The sequence below is a fragment of the Schistocerca piceifrons genome, chromosome 1 (genome assembly GCF_021461385.2).
Source record: "Schistocerca piceifrons isolate TAMUIC-IGC-003096 chromosome 1, iqSchPice1.1, whole genome shotgun sequence".
Lineage (NCBI taxonomy): Eukaryota > Metazoa > Arthropoda > Insecta > Orthoptera > Acrididae > Schistocerca > Schistocerca piceifrons.
In genome coordinates this window covers 680,849,035-680,873,426 of record NC_060138.1, presented here as the reverse complement: position 1 = coordinate 680,873,426, position 24,392 = coordinate 680,849,035, and the positions used below count along the sequence as shown (strand labels likewise).

General features: G+C 37.9%; 1 protein-coding gene across 4 annotated transcripts in view; it reads right to left on the bottom strand.

Annotated features, from left to right (window-relative positions):
- LOC124788711 (choline transporter-like protein 4) overlaps positions 1-24,392 on the bottom strand; it is a 266,397-nt gene that overhangs the window by 173,019 nt on the left and 68,986 nt on the right. For 3 of the 4 annotated variants that reach the window (XM_047255992.1, XM_047255999.1, XM_047256007.1), the window contains exon 4: positions 18,859-19,039. In XM_047255992.1, coding sequence (XP_047111948.1) covers positions 18,859-19,039 — 181 coding nt within the window. Of the gene's footprint in view, positions 1-18,858; positions 19,040-19,619; positions 19,699-19,850; positions 20,115-24,392 lie in introns of those variants that run through there. The other variant, XM_047256015.1, reaches the window with a different exon arrangement.

The window sequence follows — 24,392 nt, the reverse complement described above, 5'->3', positions numbered from 1 at the left end:
CATTGTCACTTCCGAATGTTCTCTGATTCAAAAAATGTCCAGCTGTGGAAGTATGAACTTCATTCTTTCATGTATTCACTTGTTAGAACCCCAAAACACGAGCACTATAATAGCATTTCCCGCAAAATGCAAAGTGTGAGCAGTAATAAGATATCTCTCAGCACAAAACACTTCAGCAGCAGACATTCATCTCTACATGTGTACTGTCCAAACTGTGAAACTTTGAAGAAATACAAGTGAGCCATCCTAAACAAATGTCATGGTATGCTGATATTTAGTGTTGCGTTTGTTCATGAAAACATTCCTCCTCAAAAATTCCAAAAAACTCTTAGAGATTTTGAACCAGTTCAAATGGGACATTTTTTATTATCCCTCATACAGTTGTGATTTGGCGCCAGGAGATTATCATCCCTTCACTTACACGATGAGGTGGCTTGAATTGCAGCATTTCAGTGATGACGACAAACTTCAAAATGTTGTAAAAGGTTTGCTACTTGTCCAGGTGGAAGTATTTTATGAAGAAGGAATTTTTAAACTAATGAACAGTTATTATCATAACTGTTCACCAGTTTAAATTTAAATGGTTACTATGATGAAAAAAAGGCAAAAAGCTGTAGTTTCGAGATGTACATGATAGAAGAAAAAAATTCTAGGCCAGTTTTTTTTCTTTTCCTTTTATTTAGAGCCAAATGGAGGTTAATTTCTGAAATAGACAACCTGACTCAGGAACCACAGTGGTTGACTGCTTCAAAGAAAACTTGGAGAACATCATGAGTAAGTTTCCTGATCATGCTATAATAGGGGGAGACTTTAGTTTGCCAGGTATTAAACAGGGAAGTCATACAAACTGGGGTAACTGTCCTGGGTGGAAATTTCAGGGGGCACCAAATTCACATTCTTGAAGAAGAAAACCTTGTTTCACAAACTGTCCTCTATCCAGCACATGTTGTCTATCAATTATTCTTATGATTTTGAAATGGATCCCCGTTGGTTTTTGTACATTTTTGGACACCTTATAAGTTGATTTCTGAACTAATAATAAGTTGGTTTTTCAATATGTGCATAGTGTATGTGATGTCTCTGCCAGTGGAATCCTCATCACATCTAGAAAATCTAGAAATTAAAGTTTTCCCGCAGACAAAGGGGGAGGGCTAAACAAGATGAGAATAATAAACCCAAATGAGTGAATGCCAATTGCTGTTTGTTTATGCGGTTGACTGGGTCTGTGAATGAAGCCGGCCAGGGTGGCCAAGCGGTTCTAAGCGCTACAGTCTTGAACCGTGCAATCGCTATGGTCGCAGGTTCGAATCCTGCCTTGGGCATGGATGTGTGATGTCCTTAGGTTAGTTAGGTTTAAGTAGTTCTGAGTTCTGGGGGACTGATGACCTCAGAAGTTAAGTCCCATAGTGCTCAGAGCCATTTGTGTGAATGATCAGCACTGTTATAATTATTGGCAAAATCCACTGATTCAGACTACCAGAATGGAAATAAATGAATAACAGGGATAACAGATAAGATAGTTTACATATAAATCTTGTCGGTGTATCCAAGAAAATGAAATTTTGACAGAAAGTTTTTGCCGGATTGTTACACTACTAAGGGACAGTTCTACAGTTCCTAGTTAGCAGCCCCTTAAATTCTTTTCTCGGAATAATGGGGAAAATGCATTGTATGAACAGGTAATAATGCCTAAACCGAGAATAAATGTGAGATAACTAAATTGGTGATTCTGGCAGTTAACCAGAGAATTAAGTTTTGACAATGGCAGGAACAGTTACAGAATTAGTGATGGCCACATTGTTTGTTAGAATGTGGAATGAGAAGAAATGGGGAAATCACACAAAATTATATGAAAGAATATGATGATTCCAAATATATATAAAAATTTCATACTACTACTTTTAGATCTCATGCTTGAGAATCTGAAGCATATGAATGAAATGTGAAACTATTTCCTATCATAAAACTTTTTGAATGTAGTAGGCCTAATAGGCATTTGATATTGGTACTTTATGAATTGTATTCTGTCGTGTTTTTATGTAAATGATGTACATAAAAATGAGCATTTGTGCCAAAACGGTCTTGCTTATTTGGTGTGAGTTACAATTGCTGCAATATTATAAAGGCCTGTGATATTCTACACAGATTAGCTGGTAAAACTTACTATCTTTCACGTATAATCGTATCATAGATTTATAGAGCAAAAATGGGTATCAGTCAACTGGAAAAATGTTCAGGTTTTATGTTTTTTGTATGGTATTGATCTTTTCATTTTATAATCAGGTTAGTGGCTGGGCATCAGATCTTGACAGACTAGGTATCAAGAAGTTTAACTGATATTTTCATGCTGTAAGTTAAAGATTAACACCTATAATTGGAATAACAACTTTCATAAGCTATCTGGGTTGCTAACATGTGCTTACTGACATGATAGATGAATATATCTATTCCAGTTAGTAATATCTGATGACAATCCATAATTCCTACCATGACTGAAAGTATGTAAGAAAACAATACTAATAAATAGCAAAGCAATTTAGTGATTCAATAGATAATGATTTTCAATCTAGTCTGTTACCATCTACAGCTCATAAATAATCATTCAAGTTACCAAAACATGGAGGCAACAATGAAATTTAAGAAACACATAATTTAAAAAATTTTGTATTACAAAAACTATTAATCTTCTCCAAAATTTATACCTCACAGAAAGCTCAGGTGATAGAGACTCCAGAAAAATTCCCACTTTCCATCAAACTTGCTGTATTGAGGATGATTTGAAATATGCAAGAAAAAATTGCATCAGAATAACATATTCAAAACACAACTGATTCTACACACTTAAAAAAACTGAACAGCACTGAACAAGCCACAGCTTTAAGAAAACTAGATTAAAATGCTAATGCAAAATGTCACTCTCTAGTCAACTTACACATACTGTTAACAAAAAAGTCATAAAATCATATTGCCATAATTAAGCACCCATGTAACATTTCATTTCTGCAAAAGAACCATTGATATCTGTCCTATTGTTACCATCAATATTGTATTTTGTTAAACATCTGTGAATGAAAATAATATTGTAAGAAATCATACGATACCAAAAGTTTTCAATAGACCTTAAAATCTTCTGAGGTAAAACTGACTCGAAATGTGTACATTCTAGAGGTAAATTTAACTACTGTGCAATATTCGTGGAAGTGCTGCAATATATATATTGTGTAGCTATCAACCTACCAGTGAATAAATGGAACATATTTAACAGCAAATACTGCATTGCTTTTATTTAAGAGACAGCAGATGAAATTATTACCAAACTACTCATAACTTTGAACCTCGAAAAAACAACATAATGCCATAAAGTTCAAAATAACAATTCAATAAACGAAAATTTCAAAAAAGCATTTATCCTGTCTCATTTAACTAAACCTGCAGAAATGGAATTTGTTGTACTAGCATCATGACCTATGAGAACATGTACAAGTTCCAGACATGAAAGCTGATTCCAGTTTAAAAGCAATTCTTAAACTCACATTTTGCAATGTTCCTTTCTATGTCATAGGTTTATATAGATCCCCCTGTGGAAATTTTGATGCTTTGCTGAAATCACTTGATGGAGTTATAAGTAAATTAATGTCAGGTCATATAAGTGCAAATCTTGTCACACTGAGAGATCTGAACATCAACACTTTACATGATGGTCAGGAAAGCAAATGTTTTGAAGATTGTATCCTGTCTTATGGGGCTAAAGCTCTTCTTGGTATAGTACCCACCAGAATAGGTAATACACATAGTAGTTCAATTGATCATGTTATCACAAATTTTGACTACATCCCCTCACAGATGTCATAAATGGTCACCTCTCAGATCATTTAGGCCAAACACTTGTGCTAAAATGCAATACCAAATACAAACCAAGAAAAATTTATGAGCACAGGCGAATACTATCTGCAAAGAGCATTGCTACACTGAGATTTAGTTTAACCCAGGACTCATGGGAATCAGTTATTACTGCCATTGGGATCAACAATAAATGGAACATGTTCACAGAAATTCTGGCTGAGCACTTAGATAGAGCCATGCTGTTAAAAAAAGTGGACAGTCAGAAAAATAAACTTTAAAATCAAAAACTGTGCCATTAGATTTTAAAACAAAAGAGCTGAAAGAAAAAATGAAAAACATGCATAGCTTACATAGACTGACTAAATCAGAGCTACATAAAGAATTCTACAAGTAGTACAAATATAAGTACCGCAAAAAAGACAGGAGAATAAAAGCAGAACGAATTAGCCAACAGATACAAGATTCAGATAATGTTTCAAAGACTTGCTGGACAATTGTAAATAAAATCAGAAAAAAATGAAACAGAAACAAAAATTAATAATGAACAATTAACTGCGAATAATGATCATATCTCTGATCCCCCTCCAGTCAGCAAAATTTTTGATAATTACTTCTTAGATTCCATCGAAAATGGTCTCTCTATGAAACAGGATAGACAGCACAGTAAGAAACACAACTGCAGTACACTACCCACACTAAGCAAATATGACAGTCTGCAGCTTATGGATAGCCTCAGAAACAAAAAATCAGCAGGATTAGATGAAATTTCTCCATACCTATTGAAGAAATGCAAACATGAACTAATGAAACCAGTAGTTCATCTAATAAACCATGTTCTCAAAAACAGTGTGTTTCCTGACAAGTTGAAACTGGGTATAGTTAAACCATTACACAACAAGGGGGAAAGAAAGGATGTACAGAACTACAGACCCATTGCCCTAATCTCAACTTTCAGCAAACTGATAGAGTAAATAATATTTAAAAAAATTCTGGAACATTACAACAATGCTGACATATTAGGTGAATTCCAGTATGGTTTCAGAAGAGGTCGAAGTACCACCCCAGCAGCTGTACAATTTGTCCATCATATACTTGAAAAAATAAATGAAAAATTCCAAGCAACAGGAGTACTTCTGGACCTCTCAAAGATTTTTGATAGATTACATCATGATGTACATTTATCAAAAATTGCAAAGAGTGGTGTCACTGGAAAACCCATGCAATTGCTAGAAACATATTTAAAGGGTAGGCAACAGTGTGTGAAGGTTACATACTCTAATGGAGAAATACTGGAGAGGAGAAGGTCAAGTATAAGAAACATACAATTTGGTATTCCCCAGGGCTCCATTTTAGGTCCAGTCCTATTCATACACTAAGTAAATGGTTTCCCAAGTTCTCTTGACAATAAGCAATTGATCATTATGTATGGAGACAATACATGTGGTGTCTGCTGTGCAGACAGTGAGTCCTGCCTAGTTGAAGAAATACATAACGTTAATGAAAAGTCTAGAGCTCACTTTGAAAAAGACAATCTAAAAGCACACATAGAAAAAACGAATATTATTCATTTTAAACCAAGTGGCCGAAACAGACAAAAAACTGTGACTGATCAAACACCTGTACAGATCGTTAATTCTTAGGTTTATGCATAGATGATCAACTTTCGTGAAAGCAGCAAGCTGATTATGTCTGTAAAAAAATAACACCCAGTCTATACGTGTTCATCTACATCTACATTTATACTCCCCAAGCCACCCAACGGTGTGTGGCGGAGGGCACTTTATGTGCCACTGTCATTACCTCCCTTTCCTGTTCCAGTCGCGTATGGTTCGGGGGAAGAACGACTGTCTGAAAGCCTCTGTGCGCGCTCTAATCTCTCTAATTTTACATTCGTGATCTCCTCGGGAGGTATAAGTAGGGGGAAGCAATATATTCGATACCTCATCCAGAAACGCACCCTCTCGAAACCTGGACAGCAAGCTACACCGCGATGCAGAGCGCCTCTCTTGCAGAGTCTGCCACTTGAGTTTATTAAACATCTCCGTAACGCTATCACGGTTACCAAATAACCCTATGACGAAACGCGCCGCTTTTCTTTGGATCTTCTCTATCTCCTCCGTCAGACTGATCTGGTACGGATCCCACACTGATGAGCAATACTCAAGTATAGGTCGAACGAGTGTTTTGTAAGCCACCTCCTTTGTTGATGGACTACATTTTCTAAGCACTCTCCCAATGAATCTCAACCTGGCACCCACCTTACCAACAATTAATTTTATATGATCATTCCACTTCAAACCATATCTTAATTCTGAAACCCTAAGGACTGCATATTATGAATTAGTGTACTCTTCCCTGTCTTATGGAACAGCACTGTAGTGTGGGACATACCAAACTAATATAAAAATGGTTTTTATAAGCAGAAGTGAGCCTTGAAGATCATAGCAAAAGTAAAACCAGGAACTTCTTGCAAACCCCTATTCATCAGACACAATATTCTCACAGTTTATGCTATGTATATACTAGAAACTATAATGCTAGTGAAAGAAGACACAAAGCTTACAAAAAGAAACATGGATATTCACAACTATGAAACAAGGCATAGAAAAGACTTTCATATGTTTAACAGAAGATTAACAGCGAAAAGCCCCTATGTCAACGAAGCTGTTTTTAATAACTTGTTACCAAACAAAGTTAAGATATTGACAGTGCATACTTTCAAAAAGCAAGTCGAGCAGTGGCTTATCCAAAACTGCCCTTCTTACTTGAATTTCCCATGAATTGTAATGTAATAAGAAATAATGTACGAGGGTTGACTAAAAAGTAATGGCTCCACCTTCGTAACTCTTCAACAGTTGGCAGCATTGGTATCCAGAAGGTACGGGCTTGTTCCATAGCCTCTTCTCTACGGCTCCAGTTGGCAGGAATTCTTAGCATTGAACAGCTGTGTTGTTACAGTGCAAAGTATGGAACCCTGCACTGACAGTCAGTCAATGCGATTTAAGCAACGTGCAGTCATTGAATTCTTGACAGCAGAAGGTGTCACCCCAAAGGAGATTCGTCAGAGAATGAAAGCAGTTTATGGTGATTGTTTTGATGTGAGTACTATGTGTCATTGGGTGAGGACGTTTAAAGATGTTGAGGTGGGAACATTTGACCTGTGCGACAACAAAGAGTTGGATGTCCTGTGACAGCAACCACCAAGTTTCACAAGCAAAATGTTGACAGATTGATTCAGGATGTTTGTCGTATCACTCAGAGAGAAATTGCAAACACAACTGACATTTCACAAGAACATGTAGGTTACACTATTGCATGACAATGCCAAACCACACACTTCATGTGCCACCACAGCAGAACTTCAGAGACTGCATCTCCCAACCATACGGCATGCTCCATACAGTCCAGATTTAGCACTGTCTGACTTCCATCTATTCCCGGTAATGAAACACAATCTGTGGGGACATCATTATGCTTCTGATGAAGATGTTGAGAGAACTGTGAGGCTGTGGTTGTGGAAACAGAGTGTCGACTTCCTCCATGACAGCTTCAGAAAACTTGTTCATCATTGGCAGAAATGTATCCAATTGGCTGGTGATTATGTGGAAAAGTGAAGAGATGGAAAAAAGCCACCCTGGTACAACAACTGAGTTAGAAAACTGCTATTGAAGTAAAGGGAACTTCACAGCAAACATAAACATAGCCAAAGCTTTGCAGACAAACAAAAACTACACGAAGAGAAATGTAATGTGAGGAGGGCTATGCGAGAGGCGTTTAATGAATTCGAAAGTAAAGTTCTATTTGCTGACTCAGCAGAAAATCCTACAAAATTTTGGTCTTATTTCAAAGTGGTAGGTGAATCAAAACAAAATGTCCTGACACTCTGTGACCAAAATGGTACTGAAACAGGGGATGATAGACTAAAGGCCAAAATACTAAATGTCTTTTTCCAAATCTGTTTCACAGAGCAAGACTGCACTGTAGTTCCTTCTCTAGATTGCTGCACAGATGACAAAATGGTAGATACTGAAATAGATGACAGAGTGATAGAAAAACAATTAAAATCGCTCAAAAGAGGAAAGGAAGCTGGACCTGATGGGATTCCAGTTTGATGTTACACAGAGTACGTGAAGGAACTTGCCCCCCTTCTTGCAGTGGTGTACCGTAGGTCTCTAGAAGAGCATAGCATTCCAAAAGATTGGATAATGGCACAGGTCATCCCTGTTTTCAAGAAGGGACATTGAACAGATGTGCAGAACTATAGACCTATATCTAACGTTGATCAGTTGTAGAATTTTGGAACACGTATTTTATTCGAGTATAATGACTTTTCTGGAGACTAGAAATATACTCTGTAGGAATAAGCATGGGATTGAAAAAGGCGATGGTGTGAAACCCAGCTTGCACTATTGGTCCACGAGACTCAAGAGGGCCGTAGGCACGGGTTCCTAGGTAGATGTCGTGTTTCTTGACTTCCGCAAGGCATTTGATACAGTTCCCCACAGTCGTTTAATGAACAAAGTAAGAGCATATGGACTATCAGACCAATTGTGTGATTGGATTGAAGAGTTCCTAGATAACAGAACGCAGCATGTCATTCTCAAAGGAGAGAAGTCTTCTGAAGTAAGAGTGGTTTCAGGTGTGCCGTAAGGGAGTGTCATAGGACCATTGCTATTCACAATATATATAAATGACCTTGTAGATGACATCAGAAGTTCACTGAGGCTTTTTGCGCATGATGCTGTAGTATACCGAGAGGTTGTAACAATGGGAAATTGTACTGAAATGCAGCAGGATCTGCAATGAATTGACGCATAGCGCAGGGAATGGTGATTGAATCTCAATGTAGACAAGTGTAATGTGCTGCGAATACATAGAAAGAAAGATCCTTTATCATTTAGCTACAATATAACAGGTCAGCAACTGGAAGCAGTTAATTCCATAAATTGTCTGGGATTAGGCATTAGGAGTGATTTAAAGTGGAATGACCATATAAAAGCAATCGTTCGTAAAACAGATGCCAGACTGAGATTCATTGGAAGAATCCTAAGGAAATGCAATCTGAAAACAAAGGAAGTAGGTTACAGTACACTTGTTTGCCCACAGCTTGAATACTGCTCACCGGTGTGGGATCCATACCAGATGGGGTTGATAGAAGATATAGAGAAGATCCAATGGAGAGCAGCACACTTCATTACAGGATCATTTAGTAATCACGAAAGCATTACAGAGATTATAGATAAACTCCAGTGGATGACTCTGCAAGAGAGACGCTCAGTAGCTCGGTACATGCTTTTGTTGAAGTTTCGAGAACATACCTTCACTGAAGAGTCAAGCAGTATATTGCTCGTACCTATGTATATCTTGCGAAGAGACCATGAGGATAAAATCAGAGAGATTAGAGCCCACACAAAGGCGTACCAAAAATCTTTTTTTCCACGAACAATATGAGACTGGAATAGAAGGGAGAACCGATAGAGGTACTCAAAGTACCCTCCGCCGCACACCGTCAGGTGTCTTGATGAGTATGGATGTAGATGTAGATGAAGATCACACCCTAAGGATTATTTCTGTGTTTGATTTATTAAAATATTCCCATACAAACCCAATTAACAAAGGAGGAGGCATTACTTTTCATTCAACCCTCGCAACTTCAATTTATCATGACTTATAATGTAATAAGAAATAATATAAACTAAACAAATTGTAGTTGTAAAAACTTTATACTTAGTTAAAATGCACATGTATGTAAAATTACATATTATGAGCAATAAAATTGAAATTGAAACTGAATTCAGGACATCCTAGCAGGTAGACTGAGACACATTGTTCTTAAGGGGATGAGATTAACAGATGTACAGGCAATTTTGGGAGTAGCATAAATATTGCTATATGGCTATTACTGTTTACAATATATGTAAATATTCAAGTACTTAGTATCTGTTCACAGACAATACTGCCATCAACAGAAAGGCTGCTGTGCCAAAGACTGTACCAAAATGCAGGAAAACCTACAAAGGATTGATGATTGATGCAGGGACTGGCAGTTGACTTTTAATGTGAATAAATGTAACACACTGCACATGAATAGGAAAGAGATCTATTACTATTGAAAATAAATCACTGTTAACATTAATGATCATAATAAACCTAGGAGTAACATTCTAGAATGGCCACAGTGGAATGGATATGTAAAATTTTGTAGGAAAATCAGATCCCAGGTTGAGATTCATTGGGAGAATCTTAAGGGAATATAATTCATCCACAAAAGAAGTTGCATATGAAGCAATTGTTCAACCAATTTTTTAGTATTGCTCAACAGTCTGGGACTCTTATCAGGTTGGATCAATAGAGGAGAGACAGGAAATCCAATGAAAAGCAATGCATTTTGTCAAGAGGTTGTTTAGTAAGTGCTAGAGTGTCACAGAGATGCTCATCAAATTCCAGTGATAGGTGTTACAATGGGAAACACACAAAAACGGAGTGTACCAGCACTACATAAAACATTGTCTTCCATTAAATGTACAAAATATTCTCTTGGTCACATTTTGTTAGAATGTACAATAAGTTGCAGTTTGCAGATTCACCATCAGTACTTGCTATTCTGACTGAACTAAGGTAATGTTGATATGTGACCCATTTCATTGCTTGTGTTGACATGCAGCTAACTTCATCAACTGTGCAGTGTTCATCATGGACTTTGTTGTCATTATAGTGCAGTGGAAGTGTACTCAAATGCAGAGTAGGTAGATGTTCATTTTCTGCACAGATCAGCAGATGGTAATGGGCGAAGCATACTACATTTGCATTGGGAGAGATTTACAAGACAACAGTGCCCTGACAGAAAGACTTCAAAGAAACTGATCATCATCTTAGGGAGCACCGTCCATTTAAGCCTACAACTTGCAACTGAGGGAGGCCTAGAAGGATGAGGACACCTCAACTGGAGGAGGAACATCTTAATGCAGTTGATGACAACCCAAGTGTCAGAGAAAGACTATTATCTACAATGAGTAATGTTGAACATATGACTGTCTGGAAAGTGCTACATGAGAACCTGCTGTATCTGTACGAAGCACAGTGGGTAATGTAGACAGTATTAGCAACTGGTTTTCCTGCAGGGGGGCACTTCTGCAAATGGTTCATTTACCAATGTGTCAACCATTACCTTATTGCAAATGTGCTGTTCACAGATGATGCTTTGTTGCAATGTGACCAGACAGTAAATTTTCATGATCAACATGGATGGGCTATTGAGAATCTTCACGAAACTTTGTAGCTACATTATTAACAAAGATTTTCTGTCAACGTATGTGCCAGCATTATTGGTAACTGGTTTGTTAGGGCTTTCCACACAGTCTCAACAGATAAATCTATCATGCTTTTTCCTATTGAGAATCTTCACGAAACTTTGTAGCTACATTATTAACAAAGATTTTCTGTCAACGTATGTGCCAGCATTATTGGTAACTGGTTTGTTAGGGCTTTCCACACAGTCTCAACAGATAAATCTATCATGCTTTTTTAGAGAATACTCTAACCATTCTGCTAAAACATGTGCCTTTGCAAATGTGACACAACATTAACTTCATGCAGGATGCAGCTCCTCATTTCAGTGTTAATGTTTGTAGCTTTCTAAGTAACAAATTCCATGGCAGACGGATAGGTGGAGATGGAGCAATTCCCTGAACTCCACATTCTGCAGACCTAAACCCACTGACTTATCTGTGGGAGCATTTGAAAGCTCTTGTGTATGGAACCCTGGTACAAGATGTAGTGTCTTCATGTTCATATTGTGGAAGGCTGTCAAACAATACGCAATTCTCAAGGGATACGTCAGCACATCAGGAATACAATGTGATAGCAAGTTGATGCACATACAAGTATAGGCAGCCTGGGAGAGAGTCTATGCCATGTGGATGTTCATTACACATGTAATGTTTGGTGCAGACCCATGCATTTTATGCTGAAGCATTTGCATCATCTGCTAGGAAAAGTGAGTGGCAGGTACAAACACTGGGGAGCATTTCATCACGCTGGCAACTATTTGGTATATTTCACCATACAGATGCAGTCTGAAGGAGCATATGGCCTCCCAGCCACGTTGCAGACTTTCCAGACCATGGGCCTGCTACTACTCTGTCAACCAGCTCTTCAGTTGGAGTCACAAGGCTGATTGCACCCTGTTACCATTCCTCCCACCAAGGAAAAATCCTTGGCAGTACTAGGAATCAAACCTGGACTTCCACATGGCTGCTATCTATTCTGACCACTCAGCTATGGAGGCAGAAAACTGTAATATATGGGAAACATTAATTGAATAAATTCAAGAATTTTTGTAAAACAATACTTGCAGTTGGTATTTACTGAATATTTTTTGTTGATTAATCAGAACGTTGTTGTGGTCTTTAGTTCTAAGAATGGTTTCATGCAGCTCTCCATCCTAGTGTGTCCCATGCCAGCCTGTAGTTTACAACCCCCACCCCCATCACCACTTTTCTTTACTACTAAATTAGTGGTGTCTCTGTGCCTAGTCCGCGCCCGCTGGCTGAGTGGTCAGCACAACAGAATGTCAATCCTAAGGGCCTGGGTTCGATTCCCGGCTGGGTCAGAGATTTTCTCCGCCCAGGGACTGGGTGTTGTGTTGGCCAGCCACTGTGGCCAAGAGGTTCTAGGTGCTTGAGTCTGGAACCGCGCTGCTGCTACGGTCGCAGGTTCGAATCTTGCCTTGGGCATGGATGTGTGTGATGTCCTTAGATTAGTCAGGTTTAAGTAGTTCTAAGTCTAGGGGACTGATGACCTCAGATGTTAAGTCCCATAGTGCTTAGAGCCATTTGAACCATTTGAACCTTTGTGCCTATCCTATGAATTGATCTCTTCTTTTTTCTCCAATTTGAATCAGCAGTTGATCTTTAGTTACTCAATTTTCCTCTCAAATGTTGAGCATCCCTCTTTAGCTCCACTTTATGAAAACCTTGCATCCTCCTTTTGCCTCTTATTTATAATCCACATTTTGCTTCATGAGAACTTATAGTTAGATTCTTTCACTATCTAATGTAGTTGTGGTTGAACATTGTATCCTTTTCTTCTGTGTAAATGTAAATTCATGTAGACCTGACCTACATAAAAGGCTGGACATGAAATATTATATATGTAGTACTTTCAGTGCACAGACACAAGACATGGGGAGAGGACTCATGCAATACACCAGTTTTGATCTCTGCAGTTCGAGAGTGAATCTGTAACTGTGCCTTCATTTCAGCACATTAATGGTGTTTTGTTTCGGTCTGGAACATGGCAGCTCAACTATAGTATATTTTTCTTCCCCTACATTTTGTATAACTCTTACCATCACTGTGGGCTGTATGTTAATTTGTTATGTCCCCCCTGTAGTAGATATCTTTGGTTCAATAAATACCATTTGCATATCAATGCATTTAGTTTGTTTTTCTTGTTTCCCTGGCACACACTCACCCTACAGCAATCAGCTTGTAGGATATTTCTAGCTGCACTAGTGAGTAAAAAACCAACACCACTTATGAGCCTGGTGAACAGTCTGAATTCAGTTAAGTGCAATTAGCATAATCCTAGATGCAATGCACACATGCACTGATTCTGCTTTAAGAATGCACTGATATGCAACCCTCACAGCTTCTTCAACACCTCCACGCCCTCACCAATCCCAACATAATACCTGAACAGCTATTATTCCCCAACTGGCTTACACATCTGCCTGCCACAATCTGCACGTCCCTGGCCACACTTGCACAGAAACACTGATGCTGTGGCTGTTTTATCAGATAAAAAAGCTGCCTCTGCTGCCGCCGCCACCACAGCCACTGCCTCCATGTGCACAATATTTACCGACTGTTACCCAGCACCGCAACAGTCACTGGTAGTGACGTCCAAACATGCAGCAAACTCAGGCACTCCTGCCACTCACCCCACATTCCACTACCCCTGTGGAGATGGATCACTTAATGACTCAATGCTGCTCTGGAATACATACATGCATCCACATCTGCACCAGGCTCAACTCAGTCACATGACACCAACAAGCACTGTGCACACAGTGCATGACCTTCGTAATGCCTATACCCTTTAAGGATGGTCACCTGCCCAACAGCCTCCCCAGTGTGCATGCCTGCACAGGCGCAGCCTCTCTCCCTATGAAGATGTTTGGGACCTCAGTGGTCTCTGCTGGTACCATGAATGTTTCGGCAGCAATGCTACAAATGTTTGAGCACCATGCTCATGGGCCCCAAATCTTTTGTCCAATAAATACCATTTGCATGTCAATGCATTTAGTTTGTTTTTCTACCTTCCCTAGCACACCCTCACTCTACAGCAATAAGCTGTGCTAGTGAGTAAAAAACCAAAGCCACTTATGAGCCTGGTGAACAGTCTGAATTCCAGCAATAGGTGCATCCAGTTGCTCTGGGACCTCACAGCACCTATTTGTAAACAATCGTTGCAACCTATCCTTCATTATGGCATACCTAGTTGATATCATATCTGACCTATTCACTTTTTCCTGCAAGTAGTTATTGTCTTCTGGTTGCTGTACAACTTCCCCCCTACTCCTCATTACAGCTAATTGCTCAGCCATCACCGCCGACTTCTCCCACACCTTATCCATTGATCTAGTCCTCGGTTGAGACTTTCCATAGGCTTTCACCACTGCCAACATCATGGACCCTATCATTGGTGCTGTTTTCATTTCCCTTTAAGGTCTGCTCCTTGCCCCAGTGAATTCCTGCAGCATCAGTGGTACAACCCACAGTCACATACCCTGCCAGTCCTAAGTAGTTATTCACTTTCCTGTCAAGTAGCTATCCTATTCTGGTGCTTTTGCCAATCTTCTCATGAATTTGCTTCCCCTTGCTCATCCTTCTAGAACCCCCCCCCCCCCCCCCCCTGAAAGTGCACCATGACACGGAGCACTACACAGAGACAACATCAGGTGATCAAGTTTTATGCAGCACCCACTGCATACCACCAAAGAACGAAAAAAACTGCTCAGGCTGCAATTGAGACAGCTACCACTCCCAATGTGCTCCACTTCTTTAAAAGCCCATGGGCCTCTATACTGCATTTGGTCCTCAAAGAAGGGATGACATGGTGCCCTTGCAGTGACTACTGGGCACTAAACATGAGGACAAACCTGACCATTACCCCGAGCCCCTCCAGCAAAGCTACAGCAATGACCTATCTGGTGCAAAGGTATTCAGCAAGACTGATTATATGAAAGCAGTCGCACAAATCCTGGTCGCCCCTGAGGACATTGAGAAAACAGTGATTATCATGGCTTTCAGCCTCTTCAAGAGAGTTTTTATGCCATTGGGCTCCACATCATTGCCCAAACCAGGCAGTGCTTTTTAAACAATGTTCTGCACTACACCCTGGATGCTTTGAACATCTGGATGATGTCCTCATCTACTCTCATAACCTTGCACGGCGCTGCCAATACCTACAGGAGTTTTTCTTCTGCCTCCAGAAGGCAGGCGTTATAATTAACCTGGAGATGTGCATTTTTGGTACTCCATTGAAAGATTTCTTTGACACACTGTATCCGCTACTGGCTCCCTCCACTTGCTGAGAAGGTCCAGGCAATAATCAACTTCCTGCATCCCACAACATTCAAGGAAATCTGTCAGTTCCTCAGCATGCCAAATTTTTTCTGAAACAACCATAGAAATGCCACAAGTGTACAGGAGCCCTTTTCCTTGAAGGCAAACATGCAAAAGGAAGTGTCCAAATGATGAACAGTTTTGAGTGCTTGAAGTATGACCTAGCTGTAGCCGCCCCTCTGGCCCACCCCCACTACCACCTTGCTCACAAACATCACTGATGCCAACCAATTTGCCTTAGGTGCCACACTCTACTAACGGAAATACCCTCAGTTGAAAGGTGTCCCTTCACTGTCTTCACTGACCACTGCCTTCTTACAATAAGGTTTTGTCAGAAGGAAGGCATCAAGATATCGCCAACACAGTTCTGCCAGCAAGAATACATGGTGCAGTTCACAAAAGACACCCAATATGTAGCAGGCACTGCAAATATTGTTGCCGACTGCCTCAGCTGCTCCTGTGTCCTTACCTCCTCCCTAGACTACAGGACCCTGTCCTTTGCCCAGTCCTCCAAACCTGAGATGCCCAAGTTACGAAATGCATGAAGTTCCATCACTGAGCTCTATATCTGATGCAACCTCCTTACAAACCCCAACTACTCAGGTGGCTCAGCAGACCATATTCATTCATAGCTCCACCTCAACTTCTGCAAATTGGCCTTGGTCCACCTCCATGGCCTATCACACCTCAGAGTCTGTGCATCCATGGCACTCATGCAAGGGTATTTCTCTGGCCCAGGATTCAACGAGATTGTAGTAGTTGGGGTTGTACCGGTATATCATGCCAACACACAAAGTATGTGCATACTCCAATTGCTGCTTGTGCATGTTCTTTGGTTTTTTAATAACATTTCTTAGTAATATTGAGTATTTTGTATAGTGTACAACTATTGGAGGATCCCTACTTGTTCTTGCCACAAGATACATTTACCTTTTCCTTTCACAAGATTCTTTAATCCCTGTAGTGATCCATGGTTTTTACCTGGCTATTTAGTGATCTTTTTGACTAGCTTATGTGGAAAGCTATTTTCAAATAATGATATGAATTTATCATGGAATAGATTAAATTTCACGTTAGCATTTGGTTCATTATAAGTTACATCCCATGTCATCTACTGTAAACTATTCTTAAAAACATTTGTCCTGCTGTCCTTAATTATTCTAACTGATTTCCACTGAGGAGTATGTTCTTTATCCTAACTAACACTGAACCATGATCACAGAGAAATTTGTTACTGGGTAAACAGTTATTTTCTTACTTTGAGCTTCATAAAAGGAAACATTATCAATTAGGATCCAGTTATCTGTATCCACCGCTGTTGAACAGTTAATTACTGAGACCATGTTGTCGGATCCAAATGAAGTTTCCAGATAATTTTTCCTATCAGAATCCTTTTGAAAATTCTACACTGAATTCAGCACAGATTAATTGCATGCTTCATTCTGACAGGTAATACACTACAGTATTCAGATTCCTCATAAATAGTTCAAAATGTCTCAGTGGGGTTCTATATGCAATTACAATGAAAAGTGAACTATTTTTCAGCATTAATTCACAAGCACACATTTCCATGTGCTGATCACTATAAAATTCACTTGTCTCAATGTTTTTGAACCTATTTTCTGTCTTAATGTATGTAATAACTCCTCCTTTTCCTATGTCACTTCTGCATGAGTAAGCCCTAATAGCGTAATCTTTTATATGTAACTTATCAAACACTGTGATTACATGGTGGTCAGACAGGCACAGGATAACTATCTTTTAAGAGCACTCTAAATTTTCCATGCAGAAAATGTGGCTGGAATCTTTTCTTCATGGCTGACACAATTCCCAGTGATATGTGATGTTTAATTACAGGGGCAGGAAACTTAACAGCTTGCCGCAAAATGCCACCAGATAGGTGTACAAGCAGCTAGGAGACTACATACCACTAAGTTGGCCTTGCATGACTACACAGTACAAGCACTGCAAGCTACTTGTATAATCAGTGAGAACCAGTGAGCCTGCAGTCCCTCTTCCTAGACAGTTATTCTGGGAATTGCTTCACAATTTCCGCCGCATTAAATTAGCAAGGACTGCAGATGGCACCCCCTGCACCACTGCCACCCCCTATCACCCCTTCCAAAGACCCACCAAATGGTGCAGTTTGCATGTCCATGTGAGCATGTTCATGGGCTCCCACGTACTTTCAGAAAGTCACCTACCTACATGCATGTAACCTCCAAGCGTATGAAATATTTTCATTGTTTTAATCCTTTCACATAAACTTACAGCTGATCTTTTACTATCTAATGTAGTTACGGTTGCATATTGTGCCATTTCTCTTGTGTAAATATAACTTCATGCAGGGATGACTCACCTAGAATGCTGGAAGTGAACTATTGTATACAGTGTTTTCAGTATGCAGATGCAAGTCATGGGGATAGGTCTCATGCAATGCACTGGTTTTGTTCTATACAATGTGAGAATGAACCTGTAACTGTGTTTTGTTTTGGTCCAGGGCAAGGCAGCTTGACCTTTGCACATGTATGTTCTCCCACCTTTTGCATAACTCTCAATGACACCATTGGTAGCATGCCTATATGTTAATTTTTTTATACATTTCCTGAAGTAAATGTACTTTGTTCAATAAATATCATTTGCATGTCAATACATTTAGTCTATTTTTCCTCCTTCCCTAGTACACATTCACCCTTCAGCAATCCACATGTAGGATATTTCTAGCTGTGCTAGTGAGTAGAATACCTATTTCTACACCAGTTTCCAAAAGGCCAAGACCAAACAAGATAGGCAATTATTAGACAATTTCTCTATTTCCAGTAATTGCCAAAATATCTGAAAAGGCAGCAAGAAGTCAAATAGATATGATAAATGCATAATTCAAATGGTAATGTGAATGTGAATTTTGTACAAACACATGACACTGGAAGAGTATAGAAACTTACATTAATGTCCAAATAAATGTTAATTTTTGGGTCTGATGTGTGATATCAATGAAAAGAAAGACCAATTGCTACATGTTGTCCAAATAAACCAATATAAATCATAGCTTAACAGTTTTTACATGGGTTTACATTAAAACCAGAATCGGTGCATGAAAATGGGTGCCACTTGAATGTCATAGAAAACTAACAAAGTTTTCAGTGAAAGTATTGCTATAAACTACATTTTTTCTAATTACATGTTCAGTTACAGAATACTATAGCTTCATTTCAATAACAACCGAATAATTATTTCTGAGGGTCATATAATGGTGAACTATATTATAAGAAAATTACAAATAATGTGTTTATGATTATTCAGCAACTAGCATACTACAGCCACTGTAAGAGAGTATATTTTGTGTTTTAGAAAGACCAACATGGATAACATTATGATGACTCACCCCGCTGGCTTGGAACATACCAAGCTGCACATTCACCACTGTTGACAGCATTTGTAATGCTTTCCATACTCAATAGCTTCTCCTTTGTTCCGTAAGTGCAGTAGAGATCATTTATTATATCATCATATCTTTTCAGTCCACTGAATGTAAAATATTTCTGTGGACACTCACTCACACATACCTAAATAGAAACAAAAGGCATCAGAGACATGGAATTTTTTAAAAAAGATGGGCAGGACCTTGCCACCAAATATTTATGTTCTCTGCTAGCACACTGATTACAAACTGATGAAAATTACAGTAACTAAATAACGAGAAAAGTTCCAGGTAACTAATACCTAAAAGTGCACAGTTACACATCAGTAGCATTATTCATCTATGCTCAAAAAGTGACACTGTGGTAAAATCATATTATGTGGATATAATTCTGTATTCAAAATATCACTGAGGAATGTGCAGCCATGGATAACTGGTATTATTCACAGACTACTTTAGGTGTCTGCTATCCATTGATGTGTGAATGGGAAAAGTCACCATTTAGTACGCTTCAATGTGTAGTTAGTGAACATTGTAATACAGGTAACACCTACTGCCTAATGCTAAGACTGTTAAGAGATAAAGAAGCTAAGTCTTAAGCATTTGGGATTTCATACTGAATCAAGATGATCTATGGAGAATATATTACAATTTACAAAAAACAATTGAGTTACATAGTTATTTCTGAATATCAAGTAGATATTATTAAAATATTCCAGTCTCACTTTTCTTATGAAATGCTGCTGTGGAGAAAGTCTTCTCACATATTTTACAGTTTGAAAATGCAAATGCATCGAAAAGCATCTAGTGAACAAAGAAAGTGTTGTGGTGAGTAAATAATCACTGTCAACTTCTCTTTAGCAAAATTAACCACAATTAAAAATTTATAAATAAATATCACATTGCAGAACATTAAAACGAATGTAAGGGATTGTGATGCAATAAAAAATATTCACCGGACTAACAAAATTGGCAAATCCAATATTTAATGGACAAGACACACACAGGCAAAAACAGCCCTCTCACTCAGAGCCAGGTCCTGAAATCACCTTCCACTTGGCCCATGTCTTTATAATTTCAAGTTAAATTGTGTAATTTGTTGTTAAACGCTCAGTTTAATACAGCAACACAATTCTTCAGTGTGCTTAATGTTAACAGGGTATTTTAAAATTCAGAGCGAATCTCTGTGTGCGTGTAATTAGATAAATGTAAAAATGCTTATTTAATGGTAAATGGTGAATAAAATTTCTAAATAGACGTCTAATTCTAACTAGGCAAGAGGTACTACTGGCTATGTACAACATTTTATGTGAAAATTTAATTCCAGGCTCTGGTCACATGCTTGATCAGACATGTTTTTTTTTTTTTTCCTTTCATCAACGTACATTTTGCTTGGCAATGGCCTTGATGTTTGACCTGTGGTGGATTTCGAGGCTGATGAAATGTTTTATTTATTTATTTAGCGCCCGTATTATCACATTCAAGATACTGGATGTGTCAAAGTACAAAACAGTATAAAATATTATATATTTAGACCATGTACAAAATCTTAAAAGTTGTATCAACACATCTTTATAACAAAAACAGTATTTTGCTTAATTAGATTATAAAATTATATACGTACGTACAGATAAAATAAAAGCTAGTGAATCACCTTTGTTGATTTTATTAAAACTATTAAATACCAATACTTTAGTTAAATAGTCATAGTAACATATGGCACAAAATTTAGGTGCATAATTATATACATACATGGATAAAAGAAGTTTAGTTTTACCTAGGAATGGTTTGATAATTATGAAATTTTGTTCAGAGATTTATGAAGCAGACTACAGATTGGAGCAAAATTCCAGGTATTTATTAAAGCTGTAGAAGGTGTTGTTTGCTAGTAGCTTTTTTAGTTCTTTTTTAAATGAATTAATGTTTGGTATTTTTTTGATGTTATCTGTCAGTGTGCTGTAAAGAATTATTGGTTTGTAAACAGCACTGTCCTGATATATTGGTTTTCTGTGCACATCCCTATGATAGTCATCCCTGTTCCTTGTTTGGTAATTGTGGATCTCACTATTCAAAGCTGAAACTTGATGGTTTTCAATGAAGCAAATACTTTTGAATATAAATATAGATGGTAAGGTCATGATTTTTAATTCCTTAAAAATACCTCTACACGATGCTTTATAAGCAGCATCACTTATTAATCTTACAGGTTTCTTTTGAAGCTTAAAAGACTGCTTTGTAAATGAGTATTTACTCAGAATACTATACCATACCTCAGTAGACTATTGTTTCAGTATTACAGTAATCTTTAAGCATTCTTAATATTTAATAGTACTTACTTAATTTTTTGTTAAGCATTTCTACATGTTTCTCCCCATCTTAGATGCTCATCCAACCATAATTTAAAAAAAAATTATGTGATTGTTTTGCTGAATATGGCTATTCGATAATGTGAATTTTACGTTGGTCCTATTTTTGTTTTTTATATGGTTGAAGTTCATCCATACAGTTTTCTTATTACATTCAGTACCCAATTTTAGTTAAATGGGGGTGGGGAGGGTATAGGGAAGGATGCATGAGATGAAGAGGGATAGGGGGATAGTGTGATGCAGATCTTTCCCACAGATGACCCAGTGACTGTACAACAAAATGAAAGGAGTTTGGAGGACAGAGCATATAAGAGGTAGGGAGAGGGAGATGAAGGAAAAAGGGGTGGGGGGAAGGGGGGGGGGGAGTGGAGGAAAAGAGAGAAAGTTGAAATTGAGGATGGAGAGAGGGGGGGGGGGGATATATGTGTGTGTGGAGGGGGGGATGGAGGGGAGGGGAGAAGAAAAGTGTGTGCGTGCATGCGTGTGTGTGTGTGTGTGTGTGTGTGTGTGTGTGTGTGTGTGTGTGAGAGAGAGAGAGAGAGAGAGAGAGAGAGAGAGAGAGTTTAGTGAAAGGTAATATTACACAATGTTTTATTATTCCATACACTTTATGAAAACAATAGTAATTGGTGCTGCAGTGTTGCTTTTCTAGATGCTCTCTTGAAATATAGAAGCAGCACTTTACCAATTAATGCTACACTGTTGAATTGAAATTGTCTGTTATTATTTTTGTGGATTTTTGTAATGCATTATACAGTTTGATGCTGTGATGGGGTATGTCTTACTGTAATAGTGCTGTACTTGTCTGTTGTATATGTACATTATTTACCTGTCTTGTGTGGTAGCTATGTATAGATTAATTGTGGGTGATGGGTGCTACTGTTTACTTTTTCTTTGACAATAATTACATTTTCTAATATGTGGAGACTTGGAAGTGGTAGTATTTTATTTTTCTCAAATAGTGGCTTGGATAATGATCTTTGGCTTAGCCTTTCCATTAATCTAATAATCTCTCTCTCTAATGTAAAGGATCTCAAACACGTTCCACACTTTCCCCAAAATGCTACTCCATATTTCAATACTGAATAAACATAAGCAAAATAAATGGCCCTGAGATTGTCATACGATTTAGAGTTTCTTAGTACTCTTATTAAGAAACATGGTGTACTTAGTTTTCTATTTATGTGGTCTACACATGTATCCCATTTTGTATTCTGTTGTATCCATACACTGAGAAACTTCATATTCTCTGTTTTTAGGATTGTTTGTCCATTAGTTTCAGTATTTATTACTGGTGTCCTGTTCTGGGTGGTGAATATGTGCATTGCAACAGTTTTTTCCAGACTTCTGTTTGCATCACAGTACTCTACTATATATTTGACCACTAATAAATCCGACTGATTGATACTGACTGCCCCATTTACTTCATGGGTTATCTCTGTGAGACTCTTTTTTTCCCATGGAGATATGATTTAATCCAGTTATAAGCTGGTCTCCTAATACCCTAATTCTGAATCTTATCAAGTAATCTTTCTTAACAGATAGTATAAAAAGCTTTTGATTGGTCAAGTAATATCCTCAGGGCATGTTGCTGCCTATCTAGGACCTGTAGCATTTCATAAAGAAAAGAAAAGGTTGCTATTTCAGTTGAGTGACTTTTCCTAAAACAATGCTGTGATCGTATTAGTATATTATACTTAGTTACTACCTAACAAACTCGGAATTGCCTGGGTATTCATTTTGCCAATTTTGTATTAGAAACTAAAACAAAAAATTAACTGTTTTTTTAGCATAATATTGAAAAAAATTTATTTCCATGTATCCATGAAAAAAAAACCTTTGAAATAATGAAACTGTCATAAAAAAACAGTATGTATAATGTACCAATGTACAAGTGCAGTATCCAAGTTAATAAACAGTTTTTTATGCTAGGTGCAGCTGCTTCATGTGCCTACAATGTGCTTTTCTGGAAGTAAATGGCAACACCTTTTCATGGCTCTACTGAAGGTTATTGTTTTCATCTACAGACATTTGCACTTCACAGTTGAAAGCTGTCAAAAACGATGCTAGATGTCAGAGATTCTTTAAGTCGATTTGAGTGTAGGAGTGCCTTAGTAGTAAAAAAATATGTGTATTAAAATTTCATGCAGGATGTGGCATTTTATCATGCATTTCAGTGTTTGTGATATCATATCTCTGGAATTATGTATGGTACCATGATACAATTATGTAGGTTCATATGTGTTCACTGTCTGCAAAATTTATTGTGAATGGAGTTAGTAGCACATAAGTAATAAAATTAAACATCATGCATTATGCAGTAGCTTTTCATACTTCTCATTGGTTATGAAGCTATATCTCCTGAACTGTGATAGGTAGCTAGGTGGTTCTTACACGCACAGAAATTGTTGCCTGACAGTAAAATATAGGTGTACCATATTTGGCTGAAATCAGTTCAGTTGTTTAGGACACACATACACTTATTTTTATAATGTGTGTGGGCAAAATTAGACATCTGTATATACGAAAGTGTCTCTAGAATTTTCAAAAATACAGACAGTACAAAAAGATGTCTATAGTTTGACACCTCTTCCTGGCTTTCTTTTTTGTGAAATAGTTCTAAGTTACCAGTTGAGAAGGACAGGTTTACTAGATAAGTCAGCAGTTCAGAGAGTAAACGACAAAGTCTGGTATGTTATCTATTCATAATGAGTGTTTTTGGCAAGAGAATTATTGTGTTATCTACCTCATCAATATTTGATGTCACTTGTGTGGGATGTTTATGGGTGACACTTGATTCAATAAGCTTTTCTGCTACATTAAAAAAAACAGTTAAGCACATTAGCTACATCAGTTTGTTTGCTGACAGTCTGTAGATTTTCCCTCAACTGGATATTATTAATTTTAGTTTTGTTGCTTTCTGTTTCTTTCTTCACAATAATCCAAATAACTTTCATTTTATTGGGTGTGTTTCTTCTGTATCTGTCATTTTACATCATTTTGGCATCTTTTATTGTGTTCCTGAGTATTATTTTATAACTTTTAAAATACCCATTAAATTCATGTGTTGTAGGACACATTTTAGTTATTCTGTAAAGGAACTGTTTCTGTGTGCAAGATTTCCTAACATCC